General features: G+C 40.6%; 2 protein-coding genes and 2 non-coding genes across 4 annotated transcripts; all 4 read left to right on the top strand.

Moving 5' to 3' along the window:
- Nucleotides 1-2,805: 2,805 nt before the first annotated feature.
- cct6a (chaperonin containing TCP1, subunit 6A (zeta 1)) lies at nucleotides 2,806-8,214 on the top strand. The gene is made up of 13 exons (XM_085420872.1): nucleotides 2,806-3,021; nucleotides 3,628-3,691; nucleotides 4,310-4,444; nucleotides 4,556-4,729; nucleotides 4,948-5,051; nucleotides 5,138-5,408; nucleotides 5,802-5,884; nucleotides 6,140-6,236; nucleotides 6,348-6,495; nucleotides 7,139-7,272; nucleotides 7,415-7,517; nucleotides 7,677-7,749; nucleotides 7,825-8,214. The coding sequence occupies exons 1-13, from the start codon at nucleotides 2,885-2,887 to the stop codon at nucleotides 7,895-7,897; spliced, it is 1,596 nt and encodes a 531-aa protein (XP_085276998.1). The 5' UTR covers nucleotides 2,806-2,884; the 3' UTR covers nucleotides 7,898-8,214.
- Nucleotides 5,583-5,718, top strand: LOC146660837 (small nucleolar RNA SNORA22). The gene has a single exon (XR_014913628.1). It is a non-coding gene; the product is annotated as a small nucleolar RNA SNORA22 (small nucleolar RNA).
- On the top strand, nucleotides 6,900-7,034 carry LOC146660836 (small nucleolar RNA SNORA22). The gene has a single exon (XR_014913629.1). It is a non-coding gene; the product is annotated as a small nucleolar RNA SNORA22 (small nucleolar RNA).
- A 957-nt stretch (nucleotides 8,215-9,171) lies between the features above and the next one.
- Nucleotides 9,172-15,537, top strand: sumf2 (sulfatase modifying factor 2). The gene is made up of 9 exons (XM_085420873.1): nucleotides 9,172-9,372; nucleotides 9,461-9,608; nucleotides 9,689-9,803; nucleotides 10,062-10,106; nucleotides 10,599-10,749; nucleotides 11,011-11,066; nucleotides 12,015-12,099; nucleotides 12,288-12,429; nucleotides 12,527-15,537. The coding sequence occupies exons 1-9, from the start codon at nucleotides 9,330-9,332 to the stop codon at nucleotides 12,627-12,629; spliced, it is 888 nt and encodes a 295-aa protein (XP_085276999.1). The 5' UTR covers nucleotides 9,172-9,329; the 3' UTR covers nucleotides 12,630-15,537.
- The last annotated feature ends 757 nt before the right edge of the window (nucleotides 15,538-16,294 follow it).

The following is a 16,294-nucleotide window of genomic DNA, read 5'->3' as shown; positions in this document are numbered from 1 at the left end:
TGGTGATAGTCACAGTTTAACTGGGCAGCCGGTGCTCGATATAACGCAATGTCAGCGCATTTTTCTGCACAAGATAAGTAAATATAGTATTTTCCCCGAGCGCAGAGCTGCTGGAGCTCGTTTCCTTACAGAGCACTTTATAGGCGAACAGCTTTATCAGCGGCTGATGTCCAATCACCGGCACACAGCTTTCAAACCTCAGCTGAGTTTTAGCTCTCAGTGGTTAAACGCTGGACTTCATTCACTCAGGTTCTGTCTGTCGGGTCACGTTTACTTCGCTGTTTTATTTACAACTGAGCAAATCGGTTTGGCTGAGGTTAAAGTTACGTTTCATAACTGCATAGTTTCACAGACGTTTAATGGTTCACTGGCACATGTGTTAGACTGAACTATCATCTAAATATCATCTGTTTTTTAATAGTTATTCAACTGTATTCTAAGCACCAGCTGTCTGTTAGAATGTGATTTTTTTTCTCTCTCTGTTGGCAGAGGTATAAAAATGCGCAGGAAAATCTGACATGCATGGCGAACTTCACCGACGATATTTAGGGAGGAATAAACACACATCAAACATAAATGAACCATTTGTCTGTCTCCATAATTGAGAGAATTTTCTCTTCTTATGTCAACACTCTCTCTCTTTTTTTTTCTTTTTTTTTTGCTTTTTCGGTCATGTTATGTTTACCTGTCAAAGGCTTGTTACAAACTATGAAACACATTGTGCAGACTTCTGGATGTTAGAAGAAAACTAATACTGCTCATGAATGAGACTAAAGGCAGGAAGGTGTCCTTTAAAACTAAACATGTTAATAGGACCTCCCTGTTTATATCATAGTTTATGATATAGCACGTGTATTTCAGTAATAGCCTGCTGAGGCCACTATACGTGCTGGCCTCATCAAATGTGAAGGCAGACTGAGTCTATGTTTGACGTTTTTTATATCTAATCTTCCTTTTCAAACATTTAAACAGCAGCGAGTCTGCAGCTGAGGGAATACAAATTCAAATTGTCGGAACAGGTTTGCTCGTTTCTTGGATTCATTTGGTGATTTATTAAATGTATAACTGTTATTCTAATCTGCTGCTGAGTCTCTTACACTTTTCTTTATGCTGTATATTTTCACGTCTCTGGAATAGTTGGCAGTTAGATAGTCAGCTGGGAAACTTTGTGTTAACTCATGGAGCTGAGGATATCGTGGATATGCTGACCTCGCTGCGTGGTGTACAGAGCGAGGTCAGCATGATTAATATTCACAATAAAAATATTAGCCGAACATCATGAAGTCTGTATGTGTTTCATAGTGTCGAACAACCTTTGTACAGTTAAAGCCAGCAGTTACTACATGACGGAAACACCAACGTTATCTCTTTTATGTGTTTATACACAGGTCACGCTGATTACTGAACAAAAACCCAAAGATCAGATGTTAAACAGATTTATTTGCTCTCTCTCCTCCTTAAACATGTTTTTAATGTTAGTTATAATTCAGAATTGGCGACTGAAACACGTAGGACACATAAGAACATCAGGAAATAAAACATCGATAAATATAACATCAGTAAAAGAAGTCAGCGGGGGTTACTACAGCTGTGTACCGGGGCCTGCGCTTTGTCGGTGGGATTGCTTGCGAGGCGAGCGGGTCTATCCCACGCTTTGCCGTGAGACTGGGCAGACATCTCCGAAATCATCGAAACACTTTTGCAAAGAGGCTGTATCTTGACAAACCGACCAGACACATGAAGATTAAACCACTACATTCTCGGCTAAAAAAATATTAAAACGGTATTTGGTAACACACAAACAGGGTTTTTCAAAGCTCAGTTCTGTTAGCTTCCACATGCCGGTTGTTGTGTGCTAGAAACAATGGCCACCAGGCCAAAGCAATGGTTTTGACTCGATCAGCGTTAACCCCGCCCCCTGAGTTTGATGGGTGAGGCTGACAGATAAAATTATTTCATGATGAGAGCCAGGCGTCAGGACTGCCAAAATGAAATAAATAAATATATCATTAAATAATTAATTAAATGTGTCAATAATTAATGAAATGTGTCAATAATTAATTAAAATGTGAAATACATAAATAATTAATTAAATGTGTCAATAATTAATTAATTAAATGTGTCAATAATTAATTAAAATGTGAAATACATAAATAATTAATTAAATGTGTCAATAATTAATTAATTACATGTGTCATAACTATTTATTTAATTAATTAATTCCAATTTTAATTAATTATTGCCACATTTAATTAATTATTTAATGGTGTATTTAATTAATTCATTATGGCAGTCCTGGCGTTCCATATCTAGGGTGTGACTTGTGCTGCCTTCATGGTGTGATGGAAATCTTAAAGGTTAATGCTCGGCACTAATGCTGCAAAGTAAGGAGAGGATGGATTCTGTCGGAAATTTTAAATATATATTTTAAATATGTTTCACGCAAAAAGTTATAACTTTTCAGGACATTGTTCACAGTTTCACTGTGATTTGCAAAAAGTTATAACTTTTCAGGACATTGTTCACAGTTTCACTGTGATTTGCTTACCGATATTGCCAGTCGGAAAACAAATGATCTGACTTTGTTGCCTTGAAGGTGTTCTAACGTTTCTTTTGGAGAAGCCGAGTCAACCTGACACGATATTCCCATGGGTTCGAAAAATGTAATGACTTTTCTGCACTGATATAAATCATGGTGTGGACCAGTTGTAATAGCTGTAAATGCGGAATGTCCCAGCGTCGGCGTGTCCCCTAAATGCAGCACGAGAACACGTGTTGGAGCCTTCTGGAAAGCGACTCCCCTTTCGAGAGCTTCCGAACCCGAGTAGCGTGGACTCCCTACCGGCGATACTTTTTACTTGTACTTCGCTGGTTGTGCTGCGCTATGGCTGCCGTAAAAGCTCTAAACCCCAAAGCAGAGGTGGCCAGAGCCCAGGCCGCCCTGGCTGTTAACATTAGTGCCGCCCGGGGGCTGCAGGATGTGCTGAGAAGCAACCTGGGACCGAAGGGGACCATGAAAATGTGAGTGCCGCCGGAGCTCTTTGTGCAGCACGCGTGATATGCTAACTCGCTAACGTTAGCAGCAATTCACCGGTTTAGCATTGCAGCCGATAGCGGTATGTCGCCACCAAAGTCTTTGTGCCTGAAAAGTAGAAACCATCCACTCTTTATTACAGAGTACCTGTCCAAAACACACTTAAAATAAATTGAGGCCTGCCATCGCTAAACGGTTAGCGGATTTTCCCGGCACTCGTTGCCCTGCCCAGTCATCGTCATGATCCGCTCTGACAGCCATAAAGCTAACGTTAGCATGCTAGCTTCAGTCGGTTAGCAGATCATGCCAGTTTACGTTAAAGTCGTAGTACTAAGTATAACGTGTCCACAAGTTTAGCCTTAACGCTAACTAAAGATACTGATGAGCGACTGAATAACTCAGTTACAGGTAGAGATTTGTTTGGGGATTTGTAGATGATGTGAGGAAATGGATAAATAAAAGCTAACAGCCATAATCTGCGAGTTCTTCAGCAGGCAAACAATAATAGGGTGAAAGTTTGCATTATCATAATATAAGCCGCTAGTAGGTAGGTTAACAAATATTAACCCTCTTCTGTCTCTGTGGATCTGCAGGCTGGTGTCTGGTGCAGGAGACATAAAGTTGACCAAAGATGGCAACGTCCTGCTACACGAGATGGTAAGGGACACGATGAGCTGTAAAATGAGGATCTTCTGTCAGTGATGTCATATTAGTACTGTATTGCCTATTTCACAGAGTGACCACACCCTAAATGTTTGTATATGTCTCTTAAGCCTTTGTTCTCACAAACAATGAGTTTAACAGCAGCATGTTATCTGACTGAGCTTTAAATATCTGGATAGATGTGCTTTAGGGTTTGAACTTGATGGCACTTTTTCCACATTTGTCACAGTGCACATTAATAATTTGACAATAATTCGTTAACCATTACAACGTACCTAAATTCTAAAAAATATATTGAACGCAGAAGTCTTTACCAGCTGACCGGGCCACACAACCTGCTATCCTCCTAATGCCATCCCAAGTACAGATTAATGGGAGGGTATCCGGTGTAAAATCTGTGCCTATTCAACTTGTAGATCTGTCTGTCCCTTTGGGAAACAAGGGAGCAACTGGAAATACCTTTTTTAGCACTTCAAAGCAAACTTAGTACCTTGTAATGCAACTGAGGATTCATAATAATTAATAATGGATCAGTAGGTTTAGCACTGCTGCCATGAATTACCCATGAATGAGGATTTTCATAAAATTTTTCCCAACCTGTTTCCCTTTCAGCAAATTCAGCACCCTACAGCATCGCTGATTGCCAAGGTTGCCACTGCACAGGATGACATCACAGGAGATGGTACCACCTCCAACGTCCTCATCATTGGTGAACTGCTGAAGCAGGCTGACCTTTACATTTCAGAGGTACAAGATAGTTCACAGTGTGTTTGTATTTGGCATGTCAGTCTCTCTAGTGAATGAATTGTTGAGGTATCTTTTTTTTAACCACAACTCCATTTTAATGGTTTGTTGCAGGGTCTTCATCCAAGAATCATTGCCGAGGGCTTTGAGGCAGCAAAAGAGAAATCTTTGGCTGTTCTTGAGGAAGTAAAGGTGACTCGGGAAATGGATAGAGAGACCCTCATTAACGTCGCACGCACCTCCCTCAGAACCAAGGTCCACGCAGAGCTGGCAGACCTGCTCACTGAGGTGAGACATGAGGGAATCGAGCACAAAGCAGATGTTAGATGTTTTTACCTTATAGCCAATTAGTTAGTTTACTTTGACATTTCAAAGTTGCCACAGACCTAAGGGCTTACTTATTCTTGAACCTTTATGGCAGTCTGTAGCTTGTTGTGAGTGCACTTCTCTATTCTCTAATCTTAGCTGTCGCTCATTTAGCTTGTGATCACCTTGTCTGTTTGCAGGCTGTAGTAGATGCTGTGCTCGCCATCGCTAAACCCAATGAACCCACTGACTTGTATATGGTGGAAATCATGGAGATGAAGCACAAGACCGACTGTGATACACAGTAAGTGTAAATACAGAGGTGGAGAGGGGAATAAGACAAGACTGTGCTTAACTGTGAATTCTAAATGCTGATCTGTTATTTCTTAGGCTGATCAGAGGTCTGGTGTTGGACCACGGCGCCCGGCACCCAGACATGAGGAAGAGGGTGGAGGATGCTTACATACTGACGTGCAACGTCTCTTTGGAGTACGAGAAGACCGAGGTCAACTCTGGCTTCTTCTACAAGAGCGCTGATGAGAGGGAGAAGCTCGTGGCTGCAGAAAGGAAGTTCATCGAGGACCGCGTGCAGAAGATTATCGCCTTGAAAAACAAAGTGTGTCCCAATGGGGACAAGGGCTTTGTCGTCATTAACCAGAAGGTATGCTAGAAAATGCGGATGTTAACATAGTTCAAAGGCTAAAGTTTAAAAAAAAAGAATTGTCAAACTCAGTTCAGTCTGGCTTGTACTACTAAAGATACAGGCTCGTAATTTGACTTTGTGTTTTCATATGAACACTAAGCCTTTTGAGACTGGCCCAGCCAATCTGGCTGCATGCACAGCGAACACCCAAGGATGCTATCATGGCTCCCCCTGGTTTTTGTGTCTGTGCTACAGTAACTCTGATCTGTACCTCTGCATTAGGAGAGTCTCTTCCTCCCCTACATGTATTCAGCGGATCAGGATAATCTTTACATCGCTTAGATTTACCGAACTATTTAGTGTAAACTGCAGTCTCAAGCATGTCTTCTTATTTTGTGTGTGTGTGTTTAGGGTATTGACCCATTCTCCCTGGACGCCCTAGCCAAAGAGGGCATTGTTGGGTTGCGGAGGGCAAAGAGGAGGAACATGGAGAGGTGAGAAAAATATTTTTCAGTGTTATAAATGTTGGTGGTGTTTTATAGTTGAGATGAGCAAAACATTACATTACTTAGATAAAAGTTCATAGAAGATTTTTGAATTGTTTGATTTAACATGCTGAGATGAGCTCATGCTTTATGTTTTGAAATTGGCACAGACACACCCGTACAGGTGCTTTACACTACCAGCCGGTGTCAGTCAGTCATATATTAAGAAGCTGAATTACACTCAGTGTGTCGTTCCTGTGACAGGCTCACCCTCGCTTGCGGTGGCATCGCCATGAACTCAGTTGATGACCTCACACCTGAATGCTTGGGACATGCTGGCCTGGTTTATGAACACACACTGGTGAGACTTTTTTTTGGGGGGGGGTCTATTTTTTACCTTTCAGTCCACAAAACTGTGAAATTTAAACTTTTTAAAATTAAAATGATATTAATGCTGCAACCTTGCTTGCAGGGAGAGGAGAAGTACACGTTCATCGAGAAGTGTGGAAACCCTCGCTCAGTTACCCTGCTGGTGAAGGGACCCAACAAACACACCCTCACACAGATCAAAGATGCCGTAAGGGACGGTCTGCGGGCAGTAAAGAACGCTATTGAAGATGGTAAGAGCTGAACATTTCCTCTATGCTTATTTTACTTTTTAAAATCCTTTTACTAAAAAATTATTAACATAAACTTTTGTTGATGATGAATTTCTGCAGTTTTGTTCTATCTGAATTAATCCTACTGGATGCTCTGCTTGACCATTAGTATGGCTTATAAAATGCTACCTTTTTAAACAGATTAACACTTTTTTTTTAATGTCTGTGTGCAGACAAATCAGTGTTTTTAGAATTCTTTAAGCAGAAATTCATTCATGAAACAACACTCTGAAGTCCTTTAAGGCTTTTTCCAAATATTGTGTGGACAAACTGTAGATCAAAATATCCATTTTCTCTTTATGTTGATAACAAGCTGAAATTGAAGGTGGTTAATTTGTCCTTAAGGAAAACAGAACAGGTCTCATTTGCACAGCGAACACCCAGGGATGCTAGTGTGGCTCTCCCTGGTCTCAGTGTCTGTGCTACAATGACTCTGATCTTATCCTCTGCATTAGGAGAGTTTAGTCTCTCCTACATGTATTCAGCTGATCAGAACAAACTCCACTAATTGTTTTAAATATTAGAGCTGTTCCCTCCCCGAGTGGGTTAATTTATATGACACATTTGTTTGCTTTCCTAAATATCTTTATTTTTCTGTCTTCAGGTAGTGTAGTCTCCGGTGCAGGTGCCTTTGAAGTTGCTGTGGCAGACGCTCTGGTAAAACACAAGCCCAATGTGAAAGGCAGAGCCCAGCTGGGAGTCCAGGCATTTGCAGATGCTCTCCTAGTCATCCCTAAGGTAAAGAATAATTCATTTTCTGTCATTTTTATTAACCGAAACCTGGTTTGTTTCTTGCTGCACCATTATTTGTCACCTTCTTATAGTCCATCCTGTATCAAAATTTACTGATGTTTTTAAAATGCCATCTTTCTGTTCTTAGGTTCTGGCCCAGAACTCTGGCTACGACCCACAGGAGACCCTGCTGAAGCTGCAGACAGAGTACAAAGAGTCTGGCCAGCTAGTTGGAGTAGACCTCAGCACAGGTGAGAACCACAGCAGCGATCAGTCAATCCTGAAGTGATTGCATTTTAAAGTTTAGAGTAAAACTCTATAATTGTTGTATTTAGCTATGTGAAGTTATTAAACAGTAACAATTTGGCAGAATTTAAACCTTTTTTTTATTCTAACCTTTTGCTTTGCAGGAGAACCAATGGTGGCAGGAGAAGCAGGCGTATGGGATAATTACAGTGTCAAGAAACAGCTTCTTCACTCATGGTGAGACGAAGGAATGTTTTAAATTACCCCGATGTATCGCCCACATGGGTCACTAACACGGGTCTCTGTTCACAGCACGGTGATCGCAAGCAACATCTTGTTGGTGGATGAGATCATGCGAGCTGGAATGTCTTCTCTCAAAGGTTAAAGTCACCTAAAGAAGCTGCAGCTGTTATACTCACAGGGATAGTTGTTTACCTAAAGGTTCAGTCAACGTGTTCCCGCTGTAGGCACTCTGAAGCACCCCCAGTCTGATGGACAGCCCGCTGTAAACATCCACGGCATCCATCGCAGCGCCTGTCAGACATCATTGTCATGCTAGTCATGAGGTTCTTTTTGTTTTCCATGGATTTGTCATCGCCTCCCTCTAAAATGATTGGTTTATTTATGAGATTTTGTTAAAAGCACTGACCTCTGCCTCAGTTTTGTTTCTACCCATTAAAGGTTTTCCTGGCTCCGTAAAAATGTGGTTCTTTGTCGTTGAAGAATTAATCAGTCAAACATATAAAAGTTAACATCTGTGTTTTTTCTGCTCTGAGTCCATGAATGCTTTGGAAGCTCATCAGGAAAAATGTGATCTGTAATGCACAACCAGTGTTGGACCGGAGCATAAGAAATTAAGCAGGTCATCAGTCTCCATCTCCTCTTATCTCTCCCCTTAGCATCCTTCCTGTCACACTGATCCTCTGCATGTGTCCTTTGTGTGCTTCCTCTTGCACTTTTCTACTGTTGTAAATAAGCTCTAGTTTCTAAAGAGTTTTCACGACACACCAAATCAAAACGCAAACACTTCTGAACTTTCTGTATTCACCTGCCTTTTGACATCAAAATGAAGGCTTCACAATAAATGCATCCCAGCAAAAGACCCCAATGAGTAAAACGTCATTGCTCACAAACATTGGGAGATCCCTGAGTTCTTGTAACATTAAAAAAAGTCTATATAATTAAGACATTTTAATTAAAAAGTAAATATGCTTAATAAAGCAGCAGTTCTCAAATTCACATTAAAAAATAGCAAATATCAGATATGTTAGTGGTTCAGTATAACAGAAGTCAAGTGGACAGTGCAGCGCATTAAAAGTGGTGTAATGTGTACTTGGGGTGTTGGGCTGAAATAGCCTATTAACACCAGAGAGCAGATGTACTTGAGAATTGAGAAAGGGTTACACAGATGTGCTGCATGGGAGTAAAACATAACCTGTAACTGTAATTGAGAAGCTGAATCAGTCAGATAGGGTTGAGTACGATTTATATTACACCAGCGCAGAGCATCGGTGTTTACGTCTTACTCGAAATATTTTCCAATGTAATACTCTTCCTGTTATTATTATTATTATTATTAACAATATTAATATTATTCTCAATATTATTAAACTACAAAGCTTTGAGAAAGAGGAAGTATCGCGTGAATTTGAAAAAACGGACGGAACCAATTTTGAGGTGCAACGGTGAAATCTGTCCGATAGAAACGACTAAAAAATGAAATTGAACTTTGAGAAGTTCTCCATTTGAACGTGGTTAAACGTTTAACGTGTATATTTTTGTTTAGACGTGGTTTCAAACCAGTTTTAGCAAAGACGATGGTATTCTGGATGTTTGCTGTGTTTTTACTGACAGGGGCCGGTAAGAGGACTCTTTCTTTCATTTCTGAATTTAACAAAAACATTAACACTTAAATAAATACCCATCGAGGCATGTTTGTTCCTGGCAGCCGCGGAGGAAATGGTGAACATCCCGGGAGGAAAGATGTCAATGGGAACCAGTGCACCCGATGGGAGAGACGGAGAGTCTCCCACCAAGGAGGTCGAGCTTCAGCCTTTTGAAATAGACAGACACCCCGTCACAAACGCCGATTTCAGGTAAATAAGATCTACATTGAAATGAATTAAGGCAGAACTAATGCACTGAAGTCGGTGACTTGTTCATTTATTTGCCACAGAGACTTTGTGAGAGCCCAGAAGTACAAAACTGAAGCCGAGACGTTTGGCTGGAGTTTCGTGTTTCAGGACTTCGTGTCAGAAGAGCTGAAGAGCAAAGTCACTCAGAGAATTGAGGTGCCGAGTTATTTTTCTCTGATTAATAGATCAGATTACCAGCTAGATTACTTATTTCACAATTTTAAGCATACATCTCAGATATGAAGATTTGCTGTTTTTATATGTCTAACGTTAGTGTTGTTCATAATAATTAATGAAACAATTTGTAGGCATCTCAGCATTTAAAGAGATTCTCCACAATAAATAAAATATATAATGTAGAGCTTCTTACTGTTGTAAACAGCTTCTGACCTATTTCCTCATCTTTTCCATCAGTCTGCTCCGTGGTGGCTGCCTATAGAGCGTGTGTTTTGGAGACAGGTGAGTTGCACATTGTGAGTTTGTTCCTATGTTTTTGACAGTTTTTGTTTACACTCACTTATAACATTTTATTAGGTAAACCATGCGAGTACTGAGTCAGACCCCTATTCCTTAAGCACTGCTGAATTCTTTGTGGCACAGATACAAGAAGGTGCTGGAAACATTCCTAGATACTTCGGTCCATGTTGACAGGACAGCATCACACAGCCGCTGCAGATCATCAGCTGCACATCCACAATGCAACTCTTCTGTTGCGTCCACATCCCAAATGTGCTTTATCGTAAATCGACACTTATCAAACCAAACCGCATTTTTCCAGTCTTCTGTTGTCTAACTTTTGCTTTGTTGAGCCCGACCAAATTGTAGTCTCAGTTTCAGTATTCAGAGGTGTTTTTCTTTACACATTTGTTGTAACGAGTGGTTGGTAGAATTATTGTTGCCTTCCTGCCATGCCTACTTTTTTGCCACGCACGTTGACCCTCTACTGTTCAGCCTTCAGGGCCTGGTTCGGGGATTCGAGATCGTCTGGACTTTCCAGTGGTTCAGGTGAGCTGGAATGACGCCCAGGCCTTCTGCAGCTGGAAAAGCAAGAGACTGCCCACGGAGGAGGAGTGGGAGTGGGCTGCACGTGGGGGGCTGCAAGGTATAATGTTTACTGCTATTATAGTCGAGTTTTTGACTTTCACTTCCAGCTGACAACATTTAAGTCACACACAGTGATGTTTCTGCTCAGCAGCTCCTTTGTTATTGTCTCGACAGAGGAACCCAAAACTGCTTTTGTGTTTCAGATTCAGTCAAGTCTTTGTGAAAAATCAGGAAACTAGTTTGAATAATGGACTTTTTCACAAAACTGAAATATAATTTTATTGTTCATCTAATCTCTTTCCTGGCTGTTATGCTGCAGGTCGGACCTACCCATGGGGAAACAAGTTCCAGGCCAACAGAACCAACCTGTGGCAGGTCAGCATGTTGCAGTCATGGTTAGGTCATCATTAGGTCATTAGTATTGTTCTCATGGGAGGCTCTGATTAGGTTTTCACTAATGCTTCTTTAGCCACTGACATTATGTTTTTGTCTTTGTTATTAAGTAAATGTATATTGTATATCTGAATACAGAAAAAACCCTCTGTGTTTATGTAAAACAATGTTTTACACTCGCATGTTTTGTTACTGAGGAACAAAACATGCGACTATATTTTGAATTTGTATGGATCCAGAGTTGGGGAGATTAATTTTTGTTGCTAAGACAAGACCAGTGTTGGTCAAGCTTCTTGAAAATAGTAATTAGTTACTAATTACTGATTACTTCTCCAAGAAAGTAATCCCGTTAACTTTACTGATTACTTCTTTTCAAAAGTAGTTGGTTACTTTATTACTTAAGTTACTTTAAAAAACATGATACACAACTTGAATACGTTACAAATACGTTATAAAGCTGTATAGGATCCGGGGGCTTCTCTGTGAATTCAACATTCCTGTGGCAGCTTGCCAGGTGCTTGCTCAGATTTAAAGTTAAAGTTTTTGCAGTAGAAAGACGTTTTCTTCCCACGCAAAGAGTACTGTGGACGCCACATGGTCGTACTCAGTACTCAGCCGCAGTCCATGTCATCTGTTGTTGATTGACACACGTCTGTTGCTGCCACGGACGTCGCACGCTCGTACGTCATTGTCATAAGACACTCTCACAAACAAAATAATGGTTTAGTAACGCAGTAATGTAGCCTGCTTACGGGTAAGTAGCAGTAATCTAATTACTTTACTCTTTACTTGAAAAAAGTAATCGGATTACGCTTTACTGCCCATCTGTGACTAAGACTCATGTAATTCTTCACTTACTGTATTGTGAGTCTGGACAAACATGGATTTAAAGTGTGGTATTGTGGTAATTCTAGCTTTCGTGTATTTTAGGGATCTTTCCCAGATGGAGACACTGCAGAGGATGGATACCACGGCATCTCTCCTGTTACAGCATACCCTCCCCAGAATAGCTATGGTAATCTTGTTTTAACACACATGTTATCAGCATGATGAAAGAGCTGATTGGTAGCTAAGATGTTTAAGAGGAATATTAACTGTGCATTAAGACTTTACATTTGTGTTTTGAGCTTTTGGAAACATTTGATTTTTCTTCTCACATTTTATGTTGTGAACATTAACACATAATGACAAATCTTCCTCCAGGACTGTATGACATGATGGGAAATACATGGGAGTGGACATCCACACGCTTTTCAGCAGCGAGGCCGATGTACGTGCTGCGCGGTGCCTCCTGGATCGACACAGTGGACGGTTCAGCTAATCACAAGGCTCGAATCACAACCAGGTGAGTTTCTGAGGTAAAAAAACAAAAACAAAAGATAACGTATGTTCAGACCCACCGATTTAATCTTGAGTAAGGCTTACAACTGTGCATCCTGCAGGATGGGCAACACTCCCGACTCTGCTTCTGACAACCTTGGATTCAGATGTGCTGCCAGTGATGGACAGAAGGGCAGGAAGAAAAAAGAAAAAGCAGAACTATAGCCTCAGAGGACAGCAGTGTGGATTTGAGCCAGCAGTGAACAGCCTTTAATAATAAATGTGATGACTTTAAAGTTTACAACAAGATGGAAGCAAAGGACTAAATAAAAATGAGGAAGAAATTCACATTAAACGTGAAGCTAACTATATTTCTCCTGTGGAGAATTTCATAAAGAATAAAGGAAATCTACCATTATGAAACATTTAATAAAAAATACTTTTTAAAATGATGAAAAAAATAATTTATTGCTATTTTCCAAGAACTTTCTGTTTACCTGTAACAGTAACATCATGCCAGATGCTAAATGATTACACCATGCATTTGCTACTTCGCCTTTAGAGGTCGCCACAGGAGATAAATCTGCCTCCATCTCACCCTATCCCTCACATCTCTCTAAATCTATGAATCTCCCGTCTGGTCTTCCTCTTTTCTTCCTGCCTGGCACCTCCATCTTCAACATTCTTTGTCCAATATATCCACTATTCCTCTTCTGTAAATGTCCAAGCTTGTTATCCTTGCCTCTCAAACCAAGACACTCAACCTGAGCTCTGATGATCATTTCTAATCTTGTCAATTCTGGACACTTCCAACATCAATCTAAAATTCTTCAGCTCTCTCAAAACTACTTCCTTCTTTCTAGGCTGGACTGTTGAAATTCCTCGTTTTGCAACCTTGCAGTGTGAGTACTGCGAGATCATGTTTCTCCCCCGTTAGCTTCTCTTCAGTGGATCCCTGTGAATTCCTGAATTTATTCCACATTTATTCTCAAAAGACCTCATTGTACTATATAATCCCCACGGAGCACTGCTGTTTGTGCTCCCTCTGTGACCCTCTTTTCTCTTTCTCCTCACTGGTCACAGCACATGGCTGCCCATCCCGGAGCTGTTTCTGCTGCGTAGTGCAGGCTTAACTAAAGAGACTTGGTTACATGCCTCTGAACATATCCAGTGAAATGAACAAGTGGGGCACTCTTTGCCAGCATTGGTAGTCTTCCTTCCATGTGGTGGGATGTGTCTTTTGTTGAGCATTTCTATGTGACTGGGTAGTAAATTGGTCCGTTTGTTCAGTCTAGGCTTCTCTAATCCTGTCCTTGGCTTTCTGTTTACTTTCCCATAGTGAGGGTCTGACTGATTGGGCTCATTCTGCTAAACAGACCAGAAATGTTTTGAAAAACTCCACTTTGGTTAAATACAGTAACAGTATAAAGCCATGACCTCTGACTTTGTGATGAAGTGTCTTAGCCCTGACCAAAGAATCAGTTTGAGTCCTGGTTATTCTAATAATCTAATGATATAAAATGGACAAACTGTTATCAAACAGCTTGTGCAGAGGTTGTTTTAAGCTGCATTTCTTGAGGAGGAGAGCAAAGTTAGAGGCAGATGTTAGGATGTCTTGTTACCAAATTCTGAATGACTTTGCAGAAAGTTTTTTTTTTTTTTTTAATCTTCCTGGTTAAGAACAGGCTAAATGTCTGTATTAATACCAAAGACCTGGGAGGTCCTTGATTCATTCAGTTGAGGAAAAACAAAAGGTGCTGTACAGTCTGGTATTTGTGCTCCACAAGGCTCCACCCCCTTTATTGAACCTTACCAAAACAGTGAGAATAACTCCAAAATACAGAACAGAGTTAAATGTGTTTCTTTGCTTACTGACTTTCTTTCTGATTGGAACATAATTACACAAGACAAAAATTAAACGCGCAACACTGCTGACATTTTAAAATTGTTTCACTGGAAATACAACAGGGACCGCCCTGCAAATGAATGCATATGAATAGCCTCACATTGTCACAGACCACCTCCACAGGTATTGTCTGACGATGCAGCTTCTTGGAATGCGTTATAATGTGAAGCAATTGTGCACAAATATTTCTGGAGCATGGTGAAGTTTTATTGAATATTTTTGCTTTGATATCAGAACGCAAAGTCATGGGATTATTTCATATACATTAAATACATAATATTAAAAAAATAGAATTGAAAAATCTAAATCTGACATATGTATCAGGGCTCAGGAGGACTTCATTAATAAACGTGGTGACAAAACTTGTTACATCAGTTACAAACAGCAGAAAGCATTCAAAACTTAGTAAATAGCTCTAATTTTCTAAAGCTCAATGAGGATAAAACTGAGATCCTCCTTATTGGCACCAAATCCAACCTTTTGAAGTTGAACCATTTCTCACTCACTATTGATAACGCCACAGTTTTCCCTTCTCCTCGGGTTAAGAGCCTTGGTGTCATCCTAGACAGTTCACTTTCCTATAAATCTCACATCTATAATCTCACCCGTTCTGCCTATTTCCATCTGCCCAACATAAACAGATTACGTCCTTCTCATTCCACCCAGTTTCCGTCCATTCTTGTCCACAGTCTCGTTACATCCCGTATTGACTACTGCAATTCTCATTTGCATGGTCTCCCCCATAAACCCTCCATAAGCTTCAACTGTTTCAGGACTCTGCTGCTCGCGTTATCACCAGAACCCCCTCCTACCAGCACATCACCCCTTTTCTTCAGGAACTTCACAGGCTCCCAGTAAAATTCCGGATAATATTCAAACTTCTTCTGCTCACCTTCAAGGCCATTCATAACCTTGCACCTCCTTACCTGTCTGACCTGTTAAGCACTATCTCTTCTGCCCACTCACTTCAATCTTCTTCTCCTATCCAGCTCGCTGTGCCCTCTTTCCGCCTCAGCACCATGGGAAGCAGAGCTTTTAGCTGCTCTGCTCCCAGGCTGTGGAACTCTTTACCCCCAGTTTAAATCTCAACTCAAAACCCATCTGCTCAAATGTGCATTTTCACTGTGAACCCACTGTTTGTTCATTTTATCTTGTGTCTTGAAAGGCAACTTCATAATTAAAATTTATTATTATTATTATTATTGAATAATAATAAGCTGTTCTTAATTCTTTACTCTTTTTGTTTCTGTTTGTGAGAATTAAGCCACATAAAGAGTTAATTAGAAAGCTTTAAATGTGCTGAGGTGCTTTTGATCTGGAGATCAAAAATGCTAAGCTAAGATAACCAATAGCTAGCTGCAACAGGCTCATAGACGGGACTATATGCAGATGGCCTTACAGCTTCTACAGGAAGCAAGTGGATAAGCAGCAGCCAGGTGCTGCTTATCAAATTTACTCGATTAACTAAGTAGGTGTGTGTTAGCTTAATGCTACAATCTTCTTAGGAGTAGATTTCCTAGCAAATTGACCACAAGGTCAGACAATGCAATACTCCGAGATGATACGCAAAAGCAAAGTGCGCTCATCTCAGACTCTACAGGCCTCAGTTAGCATGTTAAATGTTAAGTCCAAGACAGTACAATAAGAAAAATACTGAGCATACATGGCCTGTTTGGAAGGGTTTCCAACCAAATAGAAGATGGGAACACAGCTTAGGTTTGCATTGTTGCATATGAACAAAAGGAAAAATGTCCTTTTAACAGACAAGGTGAAACTGGAGATATGTGACGTAATGGACAAACGCAGCACATTAGCAGAAACATCTAGTAAAAGCTGTCAAGCACAGTGGAGGAGGGGTGATGGTTTGGGCTTGTTTTGCAGCCACAGGCCTAGTCCTCTATATACCAAAGATTCAAATGTGAAGCCGTCCATCCAACAGCTCAAGCTAGGTTGTATGGTCATGCAACAGGACATTGATCCCAAA

Source organism: Rhamphochromis longiceps, linkage group LG10, assembly GCF_057381845.1.
Source record: "Rhamphochromis longiceps isolate RC_006_pf linkage group LG10, R_longiceps_female_GT1.1, whole genome shotgun sequence".
NCBI lineage: Eukaryota > Metazoa > Chordata > Actinopteri > Cichliformes > Cichlidae > Rhamphochromis > Rhamphochromis longiceps.
The sequence above is the reverse complement of the archived record's forward strand: the minus strand, read 5'-3'. Positions and strand labels throughout refer to the sequence as shown.